The sequence below is a fragment of the Emydura macquarii genome, unplaced genomic scaffold (genome assembly GCF_026122565.2).
Source record: "Emydura macquarii macquarii isolate MOO-44397 ecotype Brisbane River unplaced genomic scaffold, CSIRO-AGI_Emac_v2 contig_2308, whole genome shotgun sequence".
Lineage (NCBI taxonomy): Eukaryota > Metazoa > Chordata > Testudines > Chelidae > Emydura > Emydura macquarii.
This window is the reverse complement of record NW_027132445.1, coordinates 796905-818038: the sequence shown is the minus strand read 5'-3', so window position 1 is coordinate 818038 and position 21134 is coordinate 796905. Positions and strand designations below refer to the sequence as shown.

The 21134-nt window shown below is 37.7% G+C and overlaps 1 protein-coding gene and 1 long non-coding RNA gene across 4 annotated transcripts in view; one reads left to right on the top strand and one right to left on the bottom strand.

Moving 5' to 3' along the window:
* Positions 1 to 4066: 4066 nt before the first annotated feature.
* PDE10A (phosphodiesterase 10A) overlaps positions 4067 to 21134 on the bottom strand; it is a 279406-nt gene continuing 262338 nt past the window's right edge. For both annotated transcript variants that reach the window (XM_067560784.1, XM_067560785.1), the window contains 5 exons: positions 20637 to 20809; positions 17720 to 17831; positions 13232 to 13312; positions 10789 to 10877; positions 4067 to 5343 (listed from right to left, as the gene is read on the bottom strand). In XM_067560784.1, the coding sequence (XP_067416885.1) occupies positions 5226 to 5343; positions 10789 to 10877; positions 13232 to 13312; positions 17720 to 17831; positions 20637 to 20809 (573 nt within the window). In that variant the 3' untranslated portion in view covers positions 4067 to 5225. The remainder of the gene's footprint in view (positions 5344 to 10788; positions 10878 to 13231; positions 13313 to 17719; positions 17832 to 20636; positions 20810 to 21134) is intronic.
* Positions 7279 to 20799, top strand: LOC137161500 (uncharacterized). Of its 2 annotated transcripts, XR_010922100.1 has the most exons (4): positions 7279 to 7350; positions 11936 to 12020; positions 13276 to 13400; positions 20714 to 20799. It is a non-coding gene; the product is annotated as an uncharacterized lncRNA (long non-coding RNA). The 2 variants fall into 2 exon arrangements; XR_010922099.1 differs by lacking the exon at positions 20714 to 20799 and having other exon boundaries at positions 13276 to 13892.

The window sequence follows — 21134 nt, the reverse complement described above, 5'->3', positions numbered from 1 at the left end:
ACCCCCATAAAGAAACTAACTATACTAATTTTTTGCACCCTTTCCTCATCACTGTGTTTAAAAGGGACACAAATCTTTTCAAGCAACAGATACATAGTTCCGGGATGAAGGAAACAGATGGATTGTAAATGTACTCAATGAAATTTAACTGTGAACTAAAAGGGGTAGCCCAGATACTCAGCATGGAAGTCAATGTAGCTCTGGCATTTTACACCAGCTGAGGATCTGGCTGTTATTTGAATATTTAATATACAGTAAGATACGATTTGTCATAGAAAATAGCTGCAACAGCAGATGTTTGGAAAAATGCACCTTAACTGTCATATGTACAGAAAAATCAAAAATTGATCTTTTTCATGGATTCCATTGGCTTTTGTTCTCATTTTTCCTTGTATTTTCCTTGTAGTATATTAACATACACACAGATCCACAAGAAGTCCCCATCCCTCTCCCCCACTCACAATAACAGCAAAAAATTAACATAGAAAATATTAAAAAACTCTGTATTCAGTAATATTCACACCAAAGTATATGGATATATATATATATATATATATATATATATATATATATATATATATATATATCCATTAAAATTATGAACATTTCTAAATATATTTTATGTATCATACATATATTTATATGTATAATTACATATCCACAGAAGTTGTCTTGCTGTGCTAAAGCCAGCAATTAAAGCAGAAACAGGTTTCACAACAGGACACCCATATATGCATATGTACTGGCTGTTTGGTTTGTTAATTTATTTACAACTTAACTGTATCATAATAAATGATTACTGCTCTATTGTACAAACGTAATAGTAAAGGTTTAGGTTTGTTTTTTTAAATACAAAGACTGCAAATGAATACATGAAAAAAATACACACCATGTACATTATTTATAATTTATAAATGCAAAGATAAGACCTCTTTAAATTATTGCACTTGCATTTCTTTTTACAAAGAAGATAGTTTATGTGTGTCATATATATAAAATCAAATTATTCAGCTCACTAGATGTCATAAAGTTGAATGTTGTTATCTTGAAGTTCTTTCTTCTTCACAGAACTGCTCTTCCCCTCCCCCCCCCCCCCCCCCCCGAATTTTGAGTATACATGGATCTACTCCACAAACCAGTTTGATTTACCCCACAAACCAGTTCACTACTAACTTTGAATTTTTGACAGAGCATACACCCAAATTACAATCGAGCACAGTTTTTGGTCAGCAAGCAGAAAAAAAAGTTCTGATATGCCTTTGCTAGACTGGGATACACAACCTAAAATTTGAATATAAGCATCCTTATAGAAGAACGTAGAAAATCACATCCTCGCCTTAGAATGAACAATGTACTGCACCATTTCACAGAATGGCAACTATATCACAGTGTTTTAGGCAAATGCATTTCTTCAAGAGGGTCGCAACTGTTTGAGCAGGTAAGGGACTTGGGTATTTCTTTTAGACAAATAATGCTATGTGTTGCCCTTACAATTGTAACACTGAATAAGTAGCCTGAACACAGTAATAGCAAGTGACTTACTAGCTAGTACAAATATTTCTACTTCTAAGTTTGCAATTCATGCAGATTATTTTAAACACACCTAGATACGCTGCACTGTGTGCCATATGAAAATATAAATGTCACACTGCATGCTCCCAAGGATCTAATTAACATTTGAGAATGTGCTTCCATTAAAAAAATAGTACATTATTCTAATGAAATGCTTCTAAAATGTTACAGTTCTTAGCTTGATTACCACAGCAATGGAGTTTCCATCAAAGCTTTTATAGAACATACAATATATTACGTGAAAGCTAACTTGGCTTATACCATCCTGTGCCATCTGCTTTACACAGGTTGGTTATGTTTTCCTCATTCATTACATTACATGTATTGTTTCAAGATGCATCAGCAGGAGCTATGGATGAACATGCATCCTTCCCAAATTCAGTTTCTTATACCCACACAACAGAATGCTTAAATATGGCTTGAAATGGTCCCTTTTTTCTGTTGTTGTGGTTAGACGGGAAAAGAACTTTAATAAAACAATGCTCTTTTGGGAATAAAAATTATACATTTTTATAACACTTCTAGGAAAAATGTCTGTGCCAGATTTTTAAAAGTTCTTATTAATTCTGTGTGACTACATTTTTAAAGGGACAAAAACTCAGCTATATGAGAAAATAACATTTGATCAGAAAAATGAATGTGTCAGATGTCTAACTGTTCTATTTGGAAGTGCAAATATACGTTTTTGGACAACCAAATATTCAACAGGGACCTGAGTCACGACATTCAAATGCAGTCTCAAACTTCTTCTCAGATTAGGGTTTTCAGTTCTGGGATACTGATTTGGGTTTATTTCTATCAAACACCTGGATACCTAAAACTGCACTCTCTAAATTAGTCTATAGGACAAATTGATGCAATTTAGAAAATTTTGCCCATTCAGACTATTATTTTTGTTGTTGCCTAAAATATAGGTAGCCTTCGTATGGTGTTACTCTTTTCCTGTCTTACTCCAGAGGGAAAAAGAAGTGGGGGACTGCTGTTACTAACTCTGTGGAACTTTAAACTGTGTTTTAAGTGGTTCAGATAATTCAAAATGTCAAGTACCAATATGGCTCTCTCATCACATTAATAGAACTATTTGTTGCAACTTCACGAAATTTGTCAGGGAAATATTTTTCTGTATTAGCGTCAATACTTAATACAAGAATGTAAACATAAAGCACCTATATGATACTGCTAAGCATTTTCAATGATGACTCATGATCTAGCTAATTTAGATTTTACAGTCAGTGCCTGGAAGTCACACAAACTTTCCATGAAATGAACATAACATGTGACAAGGAATATTTTGCAACATTGAAAAGAACAGCAAATAGAGGGAGAGTAATAACAGACATGCTTAAGCCATGAAAGAGAGATTTTAAGTACGAGTTTTTGGGTATCTGACAGATATACAGACAGACTATATTTGCGATCACTGCAGATTGTGAAGTTCCCACATAAATCAGTAACTCTGGGTTGTGTCTAAAGTCCTTTGCTTGCAGTCATACAGGCTGCATATGAATTGTGTTAGTTAAACTAAAACTGGTAAGGAAAAAAGAAGAGGACACACTTAGTATAATTTTGTTTGTTTAGGTTGATAAAATTGCACCCTTTTAATTTTTTCCATTCCAAAAGAATTCACTGGTGACCATGCAGAGAATTACGTCATTTAGTAATTGCAAAGCAAAATAAGTGTTTGCATGGATGCTGCTAAACATCCTTGATTCCCTTTATGATTCAAATCTCAACTTCAAATAAAAAGATTTGATCGAGATACCCCAAATCTAACCCTGCATGGCATTTTATGTACTGCAAAGGCTTATGTATACATTATGTGATTATATATCACATACTATATATACACATACATGCATAGACTGGTTTGTGCTCGACCATAACAGAAGGCAAAACTCTTCAGGGACCCAGACATTTAAATTTTTTTAAAAAAAAATAATGCTTATTAGATCAGTACAATTCAGAAAACAAACAGAATGGAAAAAGAGATAATTACCTATAGTCTTTAAACTGCTGACAGTACTACTTGTTGCTTTCACAGTACAGCAAGGTTGCCACTGAACCACTGCAAGCAGGTAAGAAAAGTTGTATAATGTAATGTAGGCTTGGTAGTGCAGCCTAAACAAATGCAGCTTTACTAACTACCGGGTATAGAAAAGATGTACTACAGCTATGCTGAAATTTAATTTTATTTTTAAATAGAAAGATTCAGGGTCAAATTCTGTATATTTAATTACCCCCTTTGCGACCACACTAAAATCAAAAGGTTGCATTGAGTGTAAGGCCCAATCCTGCGAAGAGTTTGCATGTGCTTAATGTTAAGCATGTGCATAACAGTTTGCAGTTTCACAGCCCTAAGTTAGCCCAGAATTTCTTCCATAGTGTTTCAGTTTTCTAAATCAGCTATTTTTCTGTTTAGTTAGGTAACGCTAAATCTGGAAATGTTTCCTGAACTGGGGGGGAGGAGGGGAAATAAAGCAAATGTAAAAAAGGTAAATGGCTTCCCTTTTTTTTTTTTTTTTTTTGGTAGTAGAAAACATACAGTACTAGTGAGCAACATAAAAGCTAGTCAAAGCAAAATACTTTCCATTGATTGTGATGGTACCGCAGTCACGCCAAGCAGACCTGACGTTTCTGACAAAGCTCCTATTTCCAGCAGAAAGTATTGTATGTTAAACATCTCTCTCTAATATTTTCTAAAATATGACTCACCATGAAAAAAATTAGCATTACCACTTGCCATACAGCTAGCTAGGCAGGCAGAGGGTCTGCTGTTAGAGTCAAATTTTAGCCCATTATTTTAGTCAATGTTGATAAAAAAGGTCCAGCCTGAAATTATGCCTGCATCTCTCCTTACTGGAGATAAATATCCAGTACTTCCAGTGTATGAATGGATGAGCTCTTTAGCTTTTCACATAATTACAAAGAACCAAACACCACAGCCAGTGCGCGTTCAACATTTAACTTGAGAAATAAAACAATTGCTCTGTGATACCTAATAAAAGAGTTTTTGGAGCCTTTAACCTAGAAGCTGATTTTCCGTCTGTCTGCAGCAAGATAATTCAAGTACTGTAACTTTAGTAAAAGTTACAGCCCCAGAGGTTTTCTGCTAAATTTCAAACTGATTATAAGTAGATCACACATAAACATTCACAATAGTAATGTGTAAAATGTTCTATTTATAGCCAAAAACTCCCAAGTGACACTGGTGTTAAATCCAGCCACAGTACAATATAATAAAAGTACCATTGATATCCTTACTAGAAAGATACAATTTAAAAGTACCCCCTAAGATTTTTTTCCCTTCAGTTTTAAATTAAGGCCTCAGCAATGTAGCCCATGAGAAAAGGCCAGTCTTTTATATTCACATGTTATAAGTTTGATTTGACAGCTGATTCTGAAACAACTGAGTTGTCAGTCTCTCTCTGGTTTGCGGTGTCACTGATGTAAGACCGGAGACTGGCAAACAGTCACCTATCTGAGGTAACTCTGGAGGTATTACCTCCACAGGCAGAGTTGCTTCTCATTTAGAATTTGTAGCTTTTTTTTTTTCCTTTCAAAAAAAAAAAAAAGAAAAAAGAAAAAAAATCAAACCAAACAAAAACCAAACAAAGGAGAGATGCCTTAATGTTAAAGTAATTTGTCACTGCTGTTTAGTCATCAATCTTCACAGGAAGTGAATCCGAGGTCTCAGGATCACGTTGTTGGGATGGAATCCATAATGAAGTTTCCTCTCCTTGCGTCAATTTCTCCCATTGTTTGAGATTTTCCCTGGAGATGCAAAAAGAGCAAAGAGTATATAAATTTAATAGCTTTTCATAATAAAGTCTGCTATCTCATACCTATAGAAGTAGCTTTATGCAATACATAAACACTGGCCTATAATAAAGTATTTCTTATTATTGTATTATTTCATCTTATTTCTTTCAGTTAACCCCATGTTTTTAACCTAAATGCCTATTCTGGGGATGAGTATATGCTGGCTATGGACAGGATCGTGTATGTTCTGCAATTCAGCAGCTGCCTATCTGCCACAGAATTCACCCCTTGCTGCAGAATTATGTTATGAAATCTGCTTCCATTAAAAAAATATATATATAGTTCTAGCCCTCATGATTGCAGAGATGACTTTGAAAGCATGACTTAGTGCAGTGATGCTTGCTCAAGTCTGCAGAGAACCTGAAACAACAGCTTTTGAGAGATGTGACTTGCCCATACCTCACTTAGGGCCTCATGGATTCTGTGGCAGCATAATCTGCTATTTTTCCAAAATGCCAGAGAACTCAGCATTTTTGCCTTGGAATTTACCTCTATGGCAGCCACTGCAGCCCACAATTCTCATTAAACCCTCTCTGCATTTAGAGCAGTAAGACAATACAATTCCACAAGTAGATAGTGATTTTTAGATAGAAGTTTTTAGATACTAGGGTTATTGTATAATTAGTCGTCTCCAAAGCAAAGTATATTCAAAGAAGGGGTATATTCTTGTCTGATAGTCCCCTTCCTTGAGGCAGAGAGTGCTCATTATCTTATAGCGTGGCTTATCCTCTCCTTCAAGTCAAAACTTTGGCTTTGCAAGACATAAAAGTGTCAAATAATAGAGCAGTTTACAGTTGAGTATCTGAATGGAATATGGAGGCAGAGTTTCACTTGGTGCAAACTGGTATCACTCCAATGACATGAACTGGACTATGTCAATTTATATTGCTGTTGATCTAGCCCATGATATTTACAAATGGTCAAAATCTACCGTTTAGTTTTCAAATGAAGAGAAAAAAACGGCCATACTATCTGAGTTTTAACAAAATTCACTGCACTCCACCCTACCAGGGGTCTAGTTATGTAGACACTGACTCTCAGACAGATGTCTTCAGTAAAGAACTAGGATTACATAACTACTAAGGCCTTATATAGTGTGTATCATATTAGATTTAATTTATGCCACAAGGCCCTCCTGGATTTAGCTTCATTAGAATATTTAGTGAAATGCAGCAAACCACTAAGATGTCTCAGGTTCTAAGCTGGGAGAGAAGAAAAGGGGTAGTAGCAGGAAATTCTGAAGCACAATTTTTGGGGGGGCAGATGGAGACTTGCAGAGGCAGTGAGTGCCATCTGGGATGCTAACCAGCAGAGCTCCACTCCTGCTAGCAGCCCTGGGATGGAATCTATGTATTCCTACAACCCTTCACCTTTTCCCTCCCTGAAAGATCTTAAGTCTCTCCGATTGGAAAGGCCAGGGGCCGTGGCTAATATGGTTCTGTGGTCGTGCAAATGACCAAACTAGCCATGGGACCTTGGTCATTACAATCTGAAAAATATACCCAGAGCCAACCAACCAACAAAGAAGTGGCACTGGTGTAAGGCTGGAGAAGCATTGAGGGTTGTGAGAAAAACTGAACAGCAACCACCATTCCCAGCTCACTTGATATCCTGCAACACTAGGACATCCCAGGAAGACTCCAAATGGGTGTGTGTGAGACAATCATTATTTGCAAAAAGCAAGAGTCCTGTGGTACCTGTGATAAGGTATGGCCAAGTGGCTATGAGAGAGTCACTGAAGGCAAATATGTAAGCCTCAGATTGGTCAGAGCCCTGTTCCCGGCCAGCTGGAAAGGGGTAATCCTAGGTTAATGAGACCACCTAGGGCTAATGAAGGGCCGCTTAAGATTTGTTAAAAGCTTTTGCTCCAGTCTGAGTGCTGGGAGAGTGAGGAGCCAGGAGCTGAAGGAAGCAGAGTGAAAACCCAGAAGCAGGAGTGGACTAGGGGACTGAACCACGGTAGGGGAAAGTTGCCACTACCAGGAGGATGGCTGTTAGAGTCCGGGGAGGACAGCGTGGGGAAGCAGTCCAGGGAAAAGACTGCAGCAGTTTAGGCAAGCCAGCAGTGGGAGGCTGCTGCCATCAGGGTCCCTGGGCTGGTGTCTGAAGTAGAGGGTGGGCTCGGACACCCCCCACCAGCCGCAGCTGGGATGGCCAAAGCTCCCCCCAGAGAAGGGGTGAAGACCCCACGAGCCCTAGCCGGGCTATGGTGAGGGCTGACCGCTGAGGGAAGCGCCGGACACAGGGGTGCTGGGCGAACACCCCATCAAGCACCACACACCTTAAAGACTAACAAATTTATCTGGGCATAAGCTTTCATGGGCTTTTCTGCCCTTGAAAGCTTATGCCCAAATAAATTTGTTAGCCTTTAAGTTGCTACTGGACTCTCGCTGTTTTGCTAAAAACAGACTAACATGGCTACCCCTCTGGAAATCATTATTTGGTTTTTAAATTCGTCTATTTTATCAGGGATTGAGAGTCGTAAAGGGAAGAAAACAAAAAGTGGTTTTAGCTTGAATTCAAACCAAAATTTTCTATCTTTAAAAATCATTCCCTCTCCTTTTATCCCCAATGTAAATATATTATCTCAGATTTGGCTGCTCTGGTATGCATTGTGTGTATTCCGTTTCCAAAACACTAATGGAAGTGACACCACACAAATACAACACAGGTTGTAACTTTGGCCTGCACAGAATAAAAATGTCTTTCTATAAACTCAGAAAGTAAACTTATTGTTTGGAACAGATTATTAAAACAAATGTGGAGCAAATTAGCAGATGAGTTAACCTTCCAGATTCTCTTCTTACTCCAACAAGATGAATGATGATGTCCTTTTAAAAGGTACAGTTGGTATGATTCATGTGCCTTTCTGCTCACCAGCAAAGTTCTGGCTTCTAGATGTCTGGAATAAATGCCCACAGGCTCTCAAAGTAAAAACCTTGATGTTGACAGATACCCTGGCTGCTTGTGTTGCTATTACTTTGCTGCATGTGTCTACATTCCAAAGAAGTCAAGGACATGGCATCTTAAACACCGCATTCCAGAAACTAACATTATGGATATAAGGGTATTATCAAAATGTATTTAGTCAACAACTGAAGCATTATTGAACGAGACTCTTCACTGTGATGAAAGCCATTTGCCTCTCATTAAGAGAGTCATATGCAGCAGAATCCTAGTTATCTGAGGGTACGTCTACACAGCAACTAGATCCCCATGGCATTTTATTTACCCTCCCTGATCCTCAGTTTCTCTAAATTTGGGATAATGATGCTCAATTACTTCACACAAGTATTGTGAGGCTTATGTAAATGTTTGTAAAATAAGTGCAAAACATAATTAAGGCTGGTCAAGTGTCTGAGGTGATAACAGAACTCAGGAGTTCCCGGGTTCCAGCCCTGAGGTTACTCCATTAATTATGGGCCTCTAAGAAGACTTCTTTCTCACCTACTTCATGCTGAAAATATTTAAGAATGTATTTTCGAGCAGAAGTGCTTATGAAAAATATTTCATGAACAAATTCATCTGGCATTTTCATAAATGTAAAACATTTTGAGAAAGTTGAGTAAGTTTAAAATGAAGATGACATACTTGAGGAAAAACAGTGATGCATCTTAATCTGCCTCTAATGTTGGATACTGTAACCACACCGCTATGGTATTTATGCAACTTAAGATGGGCACTGAAGGATCCAGCTCTGCTACAGAATGCACAAATTGCCTTTAGACCAGACAATCAACATCTAGTTTTCAGCTGCTGATATTACTGGATGAATATTGAGTAATCTACCCTGAGCAGGGATTACAAATCTAGCAATTAGCAAGGTTGGAAGACTGCACAAGCTACCTGTACAAGACAACCAATTGATTCATGGGCTAGTAAAATTAGGAACATTGACAAGTGGTTTTATAGGGAATGTCGAGCATTGCTGAAATGCTTGATGTTTAGCTTTGGCCTCTTTCTTCTGGCATTAGGAAGGGAACCTGGAGCTTCCAACTCCGTAAGGAATGAGATATAAGGTTCCACTGAGGGAAACCCAGTGTAATAACAAAAACCATGTTAAAGGAGAGGACCACATGCAGTAGGCAGAAGTAGGTCTTGCTGCCACAATTACATTCAGGCAATTGATGGACTTATAACTGATATGTAGAAAAGAAGAGAATACAGAGGGGGGAAAAAGGTGGGTGTGTACATGGGTGGGAAAGAGTCAGAAGTACCCTCCATCACAATGAGGTCAAAAAGTGGAAGTGTCATACTATAAACAGAGTGTCTGTGTGTGTATACACGCCACATCTCTCTCTCTCACACACACACACACACACACACACACACACACACACACACACACACACACACACACACACACACACACACACACACACACACACACACACAAGCAGCTGAAAGCCTGTGCTGTCTCCTGGGTGTGGCAGTTGGGCCAAACCACCATCTGTGCAGTCTTGTCATACAATCAATGAAACTGTTGCATGCAAATTAGCTGTAGAGGAAGTGTAGTGATTTGTGGTATTACCTCCGATATCACAATAGTTTAGGACTCTTGGCATGGCATAGACACATGCCTTGCTGTTGCATGGATGTAATTTGTAAAGTCAAAATGGCTGAGAACTTGAAAATTGGATGACAACAGACTGTGAATCCCACTGAACCTGGTGATATTCTGAATCAGAAGAACTTTCAGCCAAATTTGTAGCTGTTTCCATCACTTCACACTGACTCAGACATTCTTGGCTTCAGAGGGATACTCCTGGAATTTTATTTTATTTATAATCTGTATACACACACAAACACACACTTGTGGACTTCAACAGTATATTTTAGATGGATGGGTGGATGGATGTACATACAGAAACAGCGAGAAAGGATTTCTTTCTATTATTTTAAACTGCCACTGTATCCAGAAGTGAAAATGCTAGTAGTTTAAAGTTCTGAAGAGCTAACATGGAGCACTCTGACCTGCCACATAGGAGAGAGAAATATGTCAATTCAACTAAAATACAGAAACCCAACAAGCAGAAAAGGAATAGGAGAGAGATGAGGTGACAATAAAAACACACAGGAGGCAGGCAAAGGGAAGTTGAGTTGAACTGGGCTAGACGGAGGCAGTTAACTGAAGACACATTATCAGTGGACCTGCTTGTCTACAGTTTTGACATTAAATACTTTTAATAGCTGTCTCCATGGACCTGTGTTGCTGAATCTACCCAATAGTCCCTGCCTCCAGATTGTTGGATGCACTTGCTAGAGAAGAACATTCATGTTGGCCTTTATACAATATTTGGAATTTAGATGCATATATTTCTAGACAGATATATGTAGTGGGGTATGCTCTCACTTGGCCAAGATATATGATATGCTAAAACTTGCACTTCTACTCACCTGCACGCCCTGAGTAGTGGCCCAGTAGGAGGGAAGATCTGTGTGAGTGTGGTATAGCATGGGATGGCTACAGCATTGTAGAATCCAATCTGTGAAAAATAGTGGGAAAAAATATTGACAAGAGCCAAATTATGATACAAAGTTGACTGCAAAAGAGCCCCAAACTAGTCTATTTACTTTCTCATTTTACAATCTACTTACTTACAATCTATCTTACTGTTCTGTACTGCTGCTCATCACCATAGAGCACCCTAAATATGAACTCAATCACAGTCAGTTCTCCCTTTTCGGGGGATAAAAAATGCTGCTTGAGGCAGGTTCTTTCTTTGGATTTTGTTGGTTGGTTGATTTATTTGTTGTGGGGGTTGGAGGCATGTGGATAGATGAGATGAGATGGTCATTCATTCATATATGCTCAGAGCAGGTCTAATCAACACATTAAAGATGCCATTAGCCCATCTATGGGGTGTCTAATGTTGCTACCACTGGTGCACCTGAACTGGTGTTAATGGCAGGACATTTTCTGAAAATGTCCCGAATACAGGCAGAACTAAGGGGCCAAATTCAACCCTGCTGTAACTTCACTGACTTCAAAGTCTGTTTGCTTACACTAGGTTTAAATTTGTTCCCCCCACTAATCTCCCTTTAAAAAAAAACAAAATCCCCAAAGCTTTAATATAGGATATACAAGCTAGGCTAGTGTAGGAAGACCCACAGCATGGGCTACCAGTCTTTTCTGTAGTTTTTAAATGTATTGTAGTGAAATAGCATACTGTAACATGATTACAGGGTTTGACACGTAAATCCCTTTTACCTGTTGTCATATTAGACCTTATTCACACATTAAAAGGCAAATCCTGCCTCCGCCTCCACAGATGCAAAGGTTTCCCCTGTAAGGAAGCTGGAATTTAAATAGGTGTGTTTGGTGCTTTACAACAGATAGGCGATACAGTCCCTGTCCTGTAGGCTACAGAATATATGACATGACTGACAAAGAGACTGCAGCTGGCAAAAGGGCCAGTCTGCAGCAATAGGATGGAGGTTTGAACATCGTAAAGGAGCTCACTATTTTGCACTGTAAGCTTTATATTCATTTCCTGAGTTTTTGAAAAGAGGTTTGTAATTAATTATTTTATTTTATTTTAAGAACGGACAGACTGCTGCTACAGACCTATAACAAATTCTAAAGGAGATATCTGCTTAACCTACCAGTGTTAATACCATGGCTAAAAGTAAGAGGTTTTTCCAAAATTAAACACATCTGGGATTTAAATTATACAACCCTATCACTGAAACCACAGTATTTTAAAATAAAATAAAATATTCCAGTTTGGTCCATGGAAATAAGATCATTTTCATTTTAAAAATACACAACAAACTGGTGAAACTCTGGACGGTCAAAAAGAGATAGGGTCAAAACTGAATAAAACCATGTCAATCCATGAAAATTCCTTGAGATAGTTTCCACTTCTGATTATGAGTTTTAAATTTTATATTATTATTTTATTTTTAAAGGGCATGGAATCCCCAAACTAACATTTCAGTTCTCATCCTTCAACCATACATCCTCGTTGTAAGGGCAGATTGCAGCTGGACTAAAGAATTTCATATAGTTCCTCTTTAATTCTGTTTTGCAAGTACATGAATATATAAAAGATTGTGGGAAAACTTTTAAAGGGATGAGGTGACTTGGGCACATAAATTGCATCGACCTTCATTGATACACAGGCTCCTCAGTGCCTAAGTCCCTTTTGAAAAGGGAGTGTAGGCGTTTTTGAAAATTTTACCCAATGCTTTTTCCATTTATTAATAACTGACATGTTAAAACCATGCTTTGACAAATAGGTTTTTAACTTTCAGACAATACAACTGAAAACCACTCTATTTCAGTTTTGCTGCATAAGAAAAAATTAATTTTCCTACCTGAAAATCCAATTTCTGAGAAAAGTTCTCCTTAATTTACGAAATGTGTGGGCAGCTCCTTCTTCCCTCCCTTCAGTACTACGGTTGCATCAATCTGCTTATCAAAAGGGCTTTCTATTCAATGCATAATTGTAGCAATCATGCATCTGTTCAACTGACCACAAAAAGCTTAACTCTTCTAGGTGGGAGTGGATTTCTTCTGAGTGAGAGCTTTGACCGCCAGCAGTTGGTTAAAAAGAGCTAGGGTCTAGAGGAAGCAGAGCTGCAACACATTGTATTTCAGGATAGCATGAAATAGCATGCTCTTGTTTCTGTAATGTCTCTGAGGAGGAGGTTTCTAGTTGCCATTTTTAAAATCAGCTGTGGGTTTGTATGTAAAGTTCGAATTTGTCATGATACAACTCACAGATCAAAAAAATATCACATGCCTTGCTAGAGGCCAATATCATACCCCTTACCAAGTTTTACTTATGTGTATTTTATAGCCATTATAAAACATTTAATTTTTGACAGTTCATACTTGGCCCTGAGGAACTTCATCCTTCTTGTCTCTGTCCATCATAGGTATAGGTTGGATACCGGTCTTCTTCATTTCATCACCCTGAAGAGAGAGAGAGAAAAAAGAGTCATGTACTCCCTGAATAACTAAAGACAGTCAGAAGAAATATCAGGATGTCTTAAACCAAAAGGTTTTTCTGGTTTATGTTATTTTTAATCTAAGTATTTAGAATTCAACATACCATATGGAATCAATAGAAGATACAGTCTCAGAAAACTCCATAACAAGGGCTCTTTCCATCGTATGATACGCTCAAATGGTAATGCAAGCAGTAACTCCTAGAAACTGAGCACGGTTGTGATGTACTTTTGTTTATTTAAATTTGTTTTAAATGGGCCTATCCACGGTTGAAGCACTTGTATAAACAGTAAAATAAAAGATTAATATAAAGATTTACCTGCCCTCCCCACAATCAACCCCATCTCTCTCAAACTGTGTCACCAATGCCTCATAAAATAATGGCCTGCTTTGCAAGTTATCCCATATCCCGCCACTCATCCACACAGGAAAAGTCCAAGAAAAGAGATGAATCTTGCACCATGCCCTGAAGATCAACTCATCCAGGTTTGGACCACAGTTGAGGAGTGAGTTTCATAGCATAGGACCCCTCACAGAAAGTATCTTGCCAATCAGCCACCTCTTTTAAAAACAGAGGGTGTTAGCCATACACGTGTGCTCATCACAAGTGCTGCAGTATCACATGGTGAAAGAGGCAGTCTTTCAGATATACGGGGACCCACATCTTTTATAGGGCATAACCAGCCCCCCAGAGGGGAATGGGGGTGGGAGGATAGTAAGGGGGGGGCAATTGCCCGGGACCTCAGTGATTTAAAAGGGCCAGAGTGGATGGGAGGATAGATATGTGTGCTCCTCTCCTCTGCATACACCCCTTCCGCCAAGCCCTCTGCTACTCATATTTTCCACCCCTTCCCTGAGCCGAGCAGCTGAGGAAGCAGTGGCTGAGGAGGCAGCATCTGCTACTCAGTTTCCCGGGTTTATCAGTAATCTCCCTGGGGAGTCCAAGAGAACCAGAAAGCTGATTAACAGACACCGCCTCCTCAGCTGCCCAGGAACCTGCATGGGACATAGTAAATAAGTAAAAACTTCCAGCAGAAGCCCACTCGGACCTCAGCCATCCCTTTCTAGGGAGGCCATTGACTCATCTGCCCTGGGGCCCGGAATTGCATCGGTGGGCCTGGGCATAACCATCACCTTCAATTCTACCTGGGAACTAAAGAGAAGACAGTGCACCCTGCCAATCACCAGCGTAATGTTATAACATTGCCTGATAGGCTGAAGGCATAACAGCATGTTTAGAACACTGCCGAAGTGTGAGCTAAGGGTGATAAAGAAACGTATAGATGCAGTAAGGTTAGTTATGGCCACAGCTATTACTTGAGCATCCAGGAATAATAGAGAACCTAATGTGACCTACACACTGCAAAACTGAGAAATAAATGTTCTAGAAATTCCCTCAGTGAAGTTGCTGATATAATCTGTGCTTGTTTTGGACCTCTATTCACAAAAGGCAAATAACTTGAAAAGCAGGTACAGCTCTGCACACCATAAGAGCAACACATCATACAGTACATACTACTCTTTCTTGTGGCAGATGTGTGTGCAAATCTGGTTGTCAGTGAGGTTTCCGTATGTACACTTCTGGCAAATATGGTCAGTGTTTAACTCATATATGCCTGTGTATGGGTCTTTGTTTACATGTTTTGGTCTGTTTGTATATCTTGTTCAGGTACTCCAGTCCAGCTTTCCTAGCTATTTCTAAAAATCAGAATAGTAACTGAAATTAGCATAACGAGAGATGAACACATTGAAACAGCAGAGTCCAAATAACTTAGATAACAGATGCAGGTACGAGGGAGGCAGAGAGAATTACAGATGTGCAGGGATCCTAGAAATCTGTTTGCCACGGAAAAATGCAGAATTTGCATTTTTACAGAGAATGTTTCATTTTTGCATTGTGTGAAAAAATAAAAACATACATTAACTAAGTTTTACTGAAAGTACCAGTGTCAACATATTCAATATGTGCAACTTCCCACTCTTGTGGTTGATTTTTGAATGTGCTGACCGACAGAGCCCTGGGCGGCTGGTGGTGTGGTTAATATGGAGAGCTGGATAACGCAGGCTTGGATAAATGGGATTCAATTGTACATAGCTAAACATACTCCAATACACTGCTTCTGGCCTATAAAGGTTACTCAATGGTGTATAGGGGTTTGTGTTTTAATGCATCTCAAATTTCATTTCAACCTCCAGGACTAACTCAGAGAGTGAGTAATGTTAATACAAAAGCAATTCTCGCTTTATTTTTTGTGCTTTTAAAAAACAATTTTCTGAAAACATAATACAGACATGGACGTATTTGGTATATGTAAGAAATACAAATTGCAATTCTTTTAAGTTTCTTATAATGACTGATGGCACTGGTAGGCTTCGAACTTGCTTAAAAATGGTAAAGATATGAATAAAACATTGTGTTCAACTGATACCTATATATAGATATATGGTCCTAACAGCTACATGAAGTGAAGAACAACTTAAACATACTGGTATTATTAGTAACTTGTATTCAATATACAGAAAGTACTTATTAAACTCAAATGCAGATTGTAAGCAAGTGGTTTTTCCACTCTGCTCTTAGAACTGTACAGGTAATAGCTAGATCTACTCCAAACTTACCCCATTGCTGGAGTTTACCATTATTGCTAACTGAAGTAACAACAAAACATGATGAAACGCAGTCTAAATTTTCTACTGAGTTTGACTGTTTTTAGGGTTTTCCCTCCTGACCCTAGTTTCCTCTGCTTCAGAGGAACACTCAGACCCTTTTATGTTCCTGAGGCGGAGCTTGCAGCACCTGCCTGTACTATCTGCTAGGACAGGGTGAGGCACCACAATACATGCATCTCCTAGCACCTGACACCCTGTTAGATTACCCTTCTCTGAAAAGTGATCCAGTAAAATATTATTGCGGGACTCCATGTTTATTGTCAATAGTTTTCAAAGAAAATTACTAGTAAAGAGATGTTTCTCACAGACCCATCCTGGGATTAGGGAGTCAATTTAAAGTTTTTCTTTCTGGCACATCCTCACCAGTCACAAACACTATGCAGGGCAAATTTTGAACTTAATCTCACATTTATTACTGATAAGAAAATAACCCAGCATCACTCTCCCACCCATGCTGGGTTTACAGTTACAACAGATGTCTTTATATTTGTAAGCAAAGCAAATTTGCTATGGAATCACTGATGCACAATAAAACAAAAAACAAATCATTCACATTCTGAATTCCAGAAAAAACATGCAATAGTCAAGAAAAAACAAAAATCCATGAAAAATGCATGCAACATCAACTCTGTGGGCTTGATTCTCTCCTCGCACCATTGTAGGACAGGAGTAACTCCACTGAAGTCAACACACACACACACACACCTACTATATATGAGAAGGGAATCCGGCTCTACAAATTACACATGCAACATCTGTTCAGAAAATACAACAGATCTTCTGAAACTGGAGAATTGTAGGATAGTTCTGGTTTTAGTATATTCTCATCTTTGTTCATCTACACCAACAGATTTTAAAAGGGATATTATCAATCTGTTTAGGCGCTATAAAATATTTTCTTCAAAAGAAAGCTAAATTCAATGCAACACTCTTTGAATAATATGTAGCAATCATCCTTCCTTCTCCCCCCTCTTGTTTTTTTAAACTATTGTAACAGTACTTGGGTCCTCGTTTATCTAAGCATAGAACATAAAAAGGACATAATCATACAAGTATAGATTCATACATGCATAGAATTATACACGTATAGATTCTCATAACATCGTCTTTGTAAAAGGAGCTTTGTGGCTTATTACAGGTCAACTCTGTCTCTTTAAAATACAGTGGCTGAGTTGACTCAGAAAGAAGAGAATTCAAAACCAGAACAATTCTATACTTTCGGTAGATTTGCCTTAGCGTTTCCTGGACTCATATTTCAGCTCCATAGACTGGTGTTCTGAAGCAACTTTTTAGAAGCTGGTTTAGAGTTTTGTGCTTCTAGGAGACCATCACAAACAGCTATGTCTATTTCAGAGAATTCTCCACTCGTGACCCAAAAATCTTTTCTTCTCTTTTGTCTTGTTCCCCATTAAGTCACTTCCCATTATCATGAGATGCCTTCTAAATATAAATCCTTTATTTTGGGAAAACAATACACTTTTTGCTTGCAAGTTGATGACAAACCCCCACACTAATTTAGCTGCTCAAATGCTTTCCAGAGAGCTCACAAAACATCTGCACGCATAAATGAATATATTTCAAGTCAAACGTGGTAAGTAATCTATTGAAAATTGTTCTAGATCAACCTACTGTTGTGCTCCTCTCCCTCATTTATCTGGATATTTTCCATATATAAAACAAATGTGAGAGAAATATGCATACCTCAGCCCAGAACTCGGCATATATATCATTAGCTGTCAATCTGGTAACTGGCCACAACTTTGTTACAGAACATAGATCACAAGCTGTCATCATCAGACCAATCATACGGTCTCTAGAATACAATAATATGAAATTTGTTATTCAGATGAAGTTTTATGTTATTGCGTTTTGATGCTTTTAATGTGTCCTGTCATATATATTTCCAACAACAAACAAAAAAGTACAAATAGTGCAAAATACCTCCCACATAATTCCACCCTACCCATTTGATATTATCTCATTGATAACCTATCACTTGAATTATATTAGTAACATACCACTCATATTCAGTTCAGTAACTTACATTATTGAAAAAAAGGCTCTATTCAAGAACAGTTAAGTGAAAAATTTGAGTCAAATGGCTGACCCACGCAAGTGTAAATAAATTTAGTATTTCAAGGAAGATCACACTATATAGTTGATTTCTAGCATACATTATCCACTGTTGAGAAAAAATATGTCCAGTGAGTGATTTATACCTATTGTATTTGTGAAGTTTTTAAGCAATTATTGTATCTGACTTCGTACTTTACTAAAATGTACCTTTGTATTTTAAATATTATATGATCCTGGTCTGTTCTGAACATTCGGTAGTAGTAAATTTGAATGTTGTTTGTGCAAATAGCCTATATTTTTATTATAAGGTAGATTCATTTAATGCCACACACGTAAAATTTATGAAATATGGGCAAAATTAAGATCTTTCATAACTGTACAGAGATATTATCGTTAAGCAGTTCAAGGATACTAATGGTCAGTAATTCTCATTTTTAAGCAGTAATATATGTGTCCACTAAGTCTGAGTAAGTTTAGCCCAGAACTCATTTTCTATAGGTAATTTACATAATGGCATACCCACTCTTGAAAATTTACCAAAATTTCTATTCGGTAATAACTATTTCAGAATAGTTATTTTAGTAAATTTCCAAGCCCTAAGAAGGAATTTTCAGTTCTTGGGACTTCCTTAGGTTTGCCATCAGGAGGGTAATCCACTTTTGTTGTTTTCAAAGTGGGCTTGGGAAGCAATGAGGAGAGAGGAACTTGTTGCCTTCCCTGAGCTGCAAGATACTACAGCAATGGGCACTATACAAAACCCTCAAAAATGAAGTAGTATTTTTTTTCTTTGTATGATCAGGAAGCTTGTTCCAGAGTCTTTTTCCATTCAAGTACCAGTTTTGCCTCAGTGTAAGACATTCAAAGGGATTTAAAACTGGTCAAATGGTGGGATTTTCTGCAGGAAACTCAATCATTTTGAAAAGTTGTATCAGACTGAGGTACTTTGTTTTGAGGAGGGTGGTGGCGGGTATATCTGTATGTGGGGTTTTGGGGTTTTGTTTTTTATAGGTATTTGAGTATTTGTAATTAAGGACATATATTGGAATTGTACATTAGAATTGAGAATTTATGATAAATATATATCATAAATGTTTAATGTGATTATTGCTAATGACAATTAAAATGTTATAAACCACAAAAAGATTAACTTGTACTTTGAAATTCTCTGAATTAATGTAGGGTAATTCAGGGTGTTAACTGATTAGAATCTGAGATATTAGGAGAAAGTAGGGGCTAACATATTTAATTACTTTTTTACATATCACAAGGCTCATATTGTGAGTAAGTAATGTTCATTCTGTTGCATCCTCTTATACATGAGGACTTAATTAAAATCCTATTTTGCTTTATCTGGAAATCTTACATTTCAGAGGTTAATGAAAATTTCTGAGTATATATTTCTGAGTTATGTTGAAAAGTACTTCTGATCTTCTGTGCTTTCAGCTGACCACATTTTGAAGTACGTGGCTCAGATTTTCATTTTAACAGGAGTGAAAATGTCGCATACAATCTCTTGTGTTTTGCATGCCCAAAAGTAATACATTCCTAGATTTCATCCAACTCACACTGTCAAGCAAAAGCTTAATAGTGACCTCAACAATGTTAAAGCAGAGAGAACAGACTGTATGGCAGTCAGATGTATCAATCTGTTGAGAAAGAGTATATGAGATCACCATCCAGGTTTGGCATGATAGACCAAGCTGGATGAAGCTGGGGTGTGTATTGCTTTTCATTATGCGCTGGAAATAGAATAATGCCTTATGGACTGTGGTGTAGGATATGTGAAGGTGGCAAAAGAGACTGAAGACTTTCCCCTTAATTTGTTAGTGTTGTGCTTTCAAGGATTTAGGTAGATGAGATGAATCCTGGTACAATTGTTATTGTCACTACACTTAGTTTTTGTTAATGTATGCAAATGTGAGTGCATATTATAAAATCTGATGTTTCTATGGTCTAAATCTCAAGGATAATGAGACAAGGGCTGATCCTCTTCTTCTTAACTCTCTGTTTCCAACCAGTATAACTCTACTGATGTCAATGTAGTTACTCATTATTTACACTGGTGAGGGAGAAGAATCAGGCACTAGGGCTAAAAGTATTTTATATTATCTGTATGAATAGGTAATCACCGTTAAAAGGATTAATTGATTTTAACTGGAGTTGACTCAGCCACTTAGGCCTGATCCTACACTTAACAAATATGCATAATCCCCTTGAACTCAATGAGACAAGTGTACAGTTAAGCACACGTGTAAGAGTTTGCAGAATTGGGGCATTAGTTATTAATGAGCTCCTTAGTAGGAGCAGTTTGAAGGCAATAAAATGTCAGTGTGATGGATTTAAACAAAGCATGTGAACCCTGTAAATTGCCTTTTTATATCTGGAATATTGTGTGCATATATATTTAGTCTTAGAGCTTACTCTGTGTAAAGAAGAAGATATTGTGTGCATGGTAAAACTTTTTATCTGAATTCTTCTTTGTTGTCATTTGCAAAAACAAGTTTCTTTCTTCAAGTTATGAATGTTTGCTTATTTGCTTTACCTATGTGATTGGTTTTTAAGGTTTAAGGCTCCTGTCTGATGCAGTTCTTCCAGCTGTTTTCTGTTTCCAAAGTACAGGGCAAGGTCTGTGGCGATGATGGCTTTGCGGATGATCTCCAGGACTTGCTCATACTCGTTGGAGCTCAGTTTGGAGAAGATATTGTGCCCTTCCAGCTATGAAAAAATAAAAAATAAAACCAATAAAAAGCACAAGCTCTAATTTTGAGATGATTTCAATATTTACTTATCGGCTTTACAAGAGTTTACAAGAGTTTTACAGCCCATTGAGGTTTTACAAATGAAAACATGAAACAGCATGAAACGTGCTTTTATATTTTCTTTTTAAGAGATCAACATGGAGATGTTGCTATGATTGAACTGCTGATCGGCGTTTGGGACTCAAACACGTGCATGCTTTAAACACTGTCTCTCACAATACTCAGTTCAAAAAGCTCTACTTTTTGCTGTAGTGTATATACCGTGATTAGCCCAAGCCATA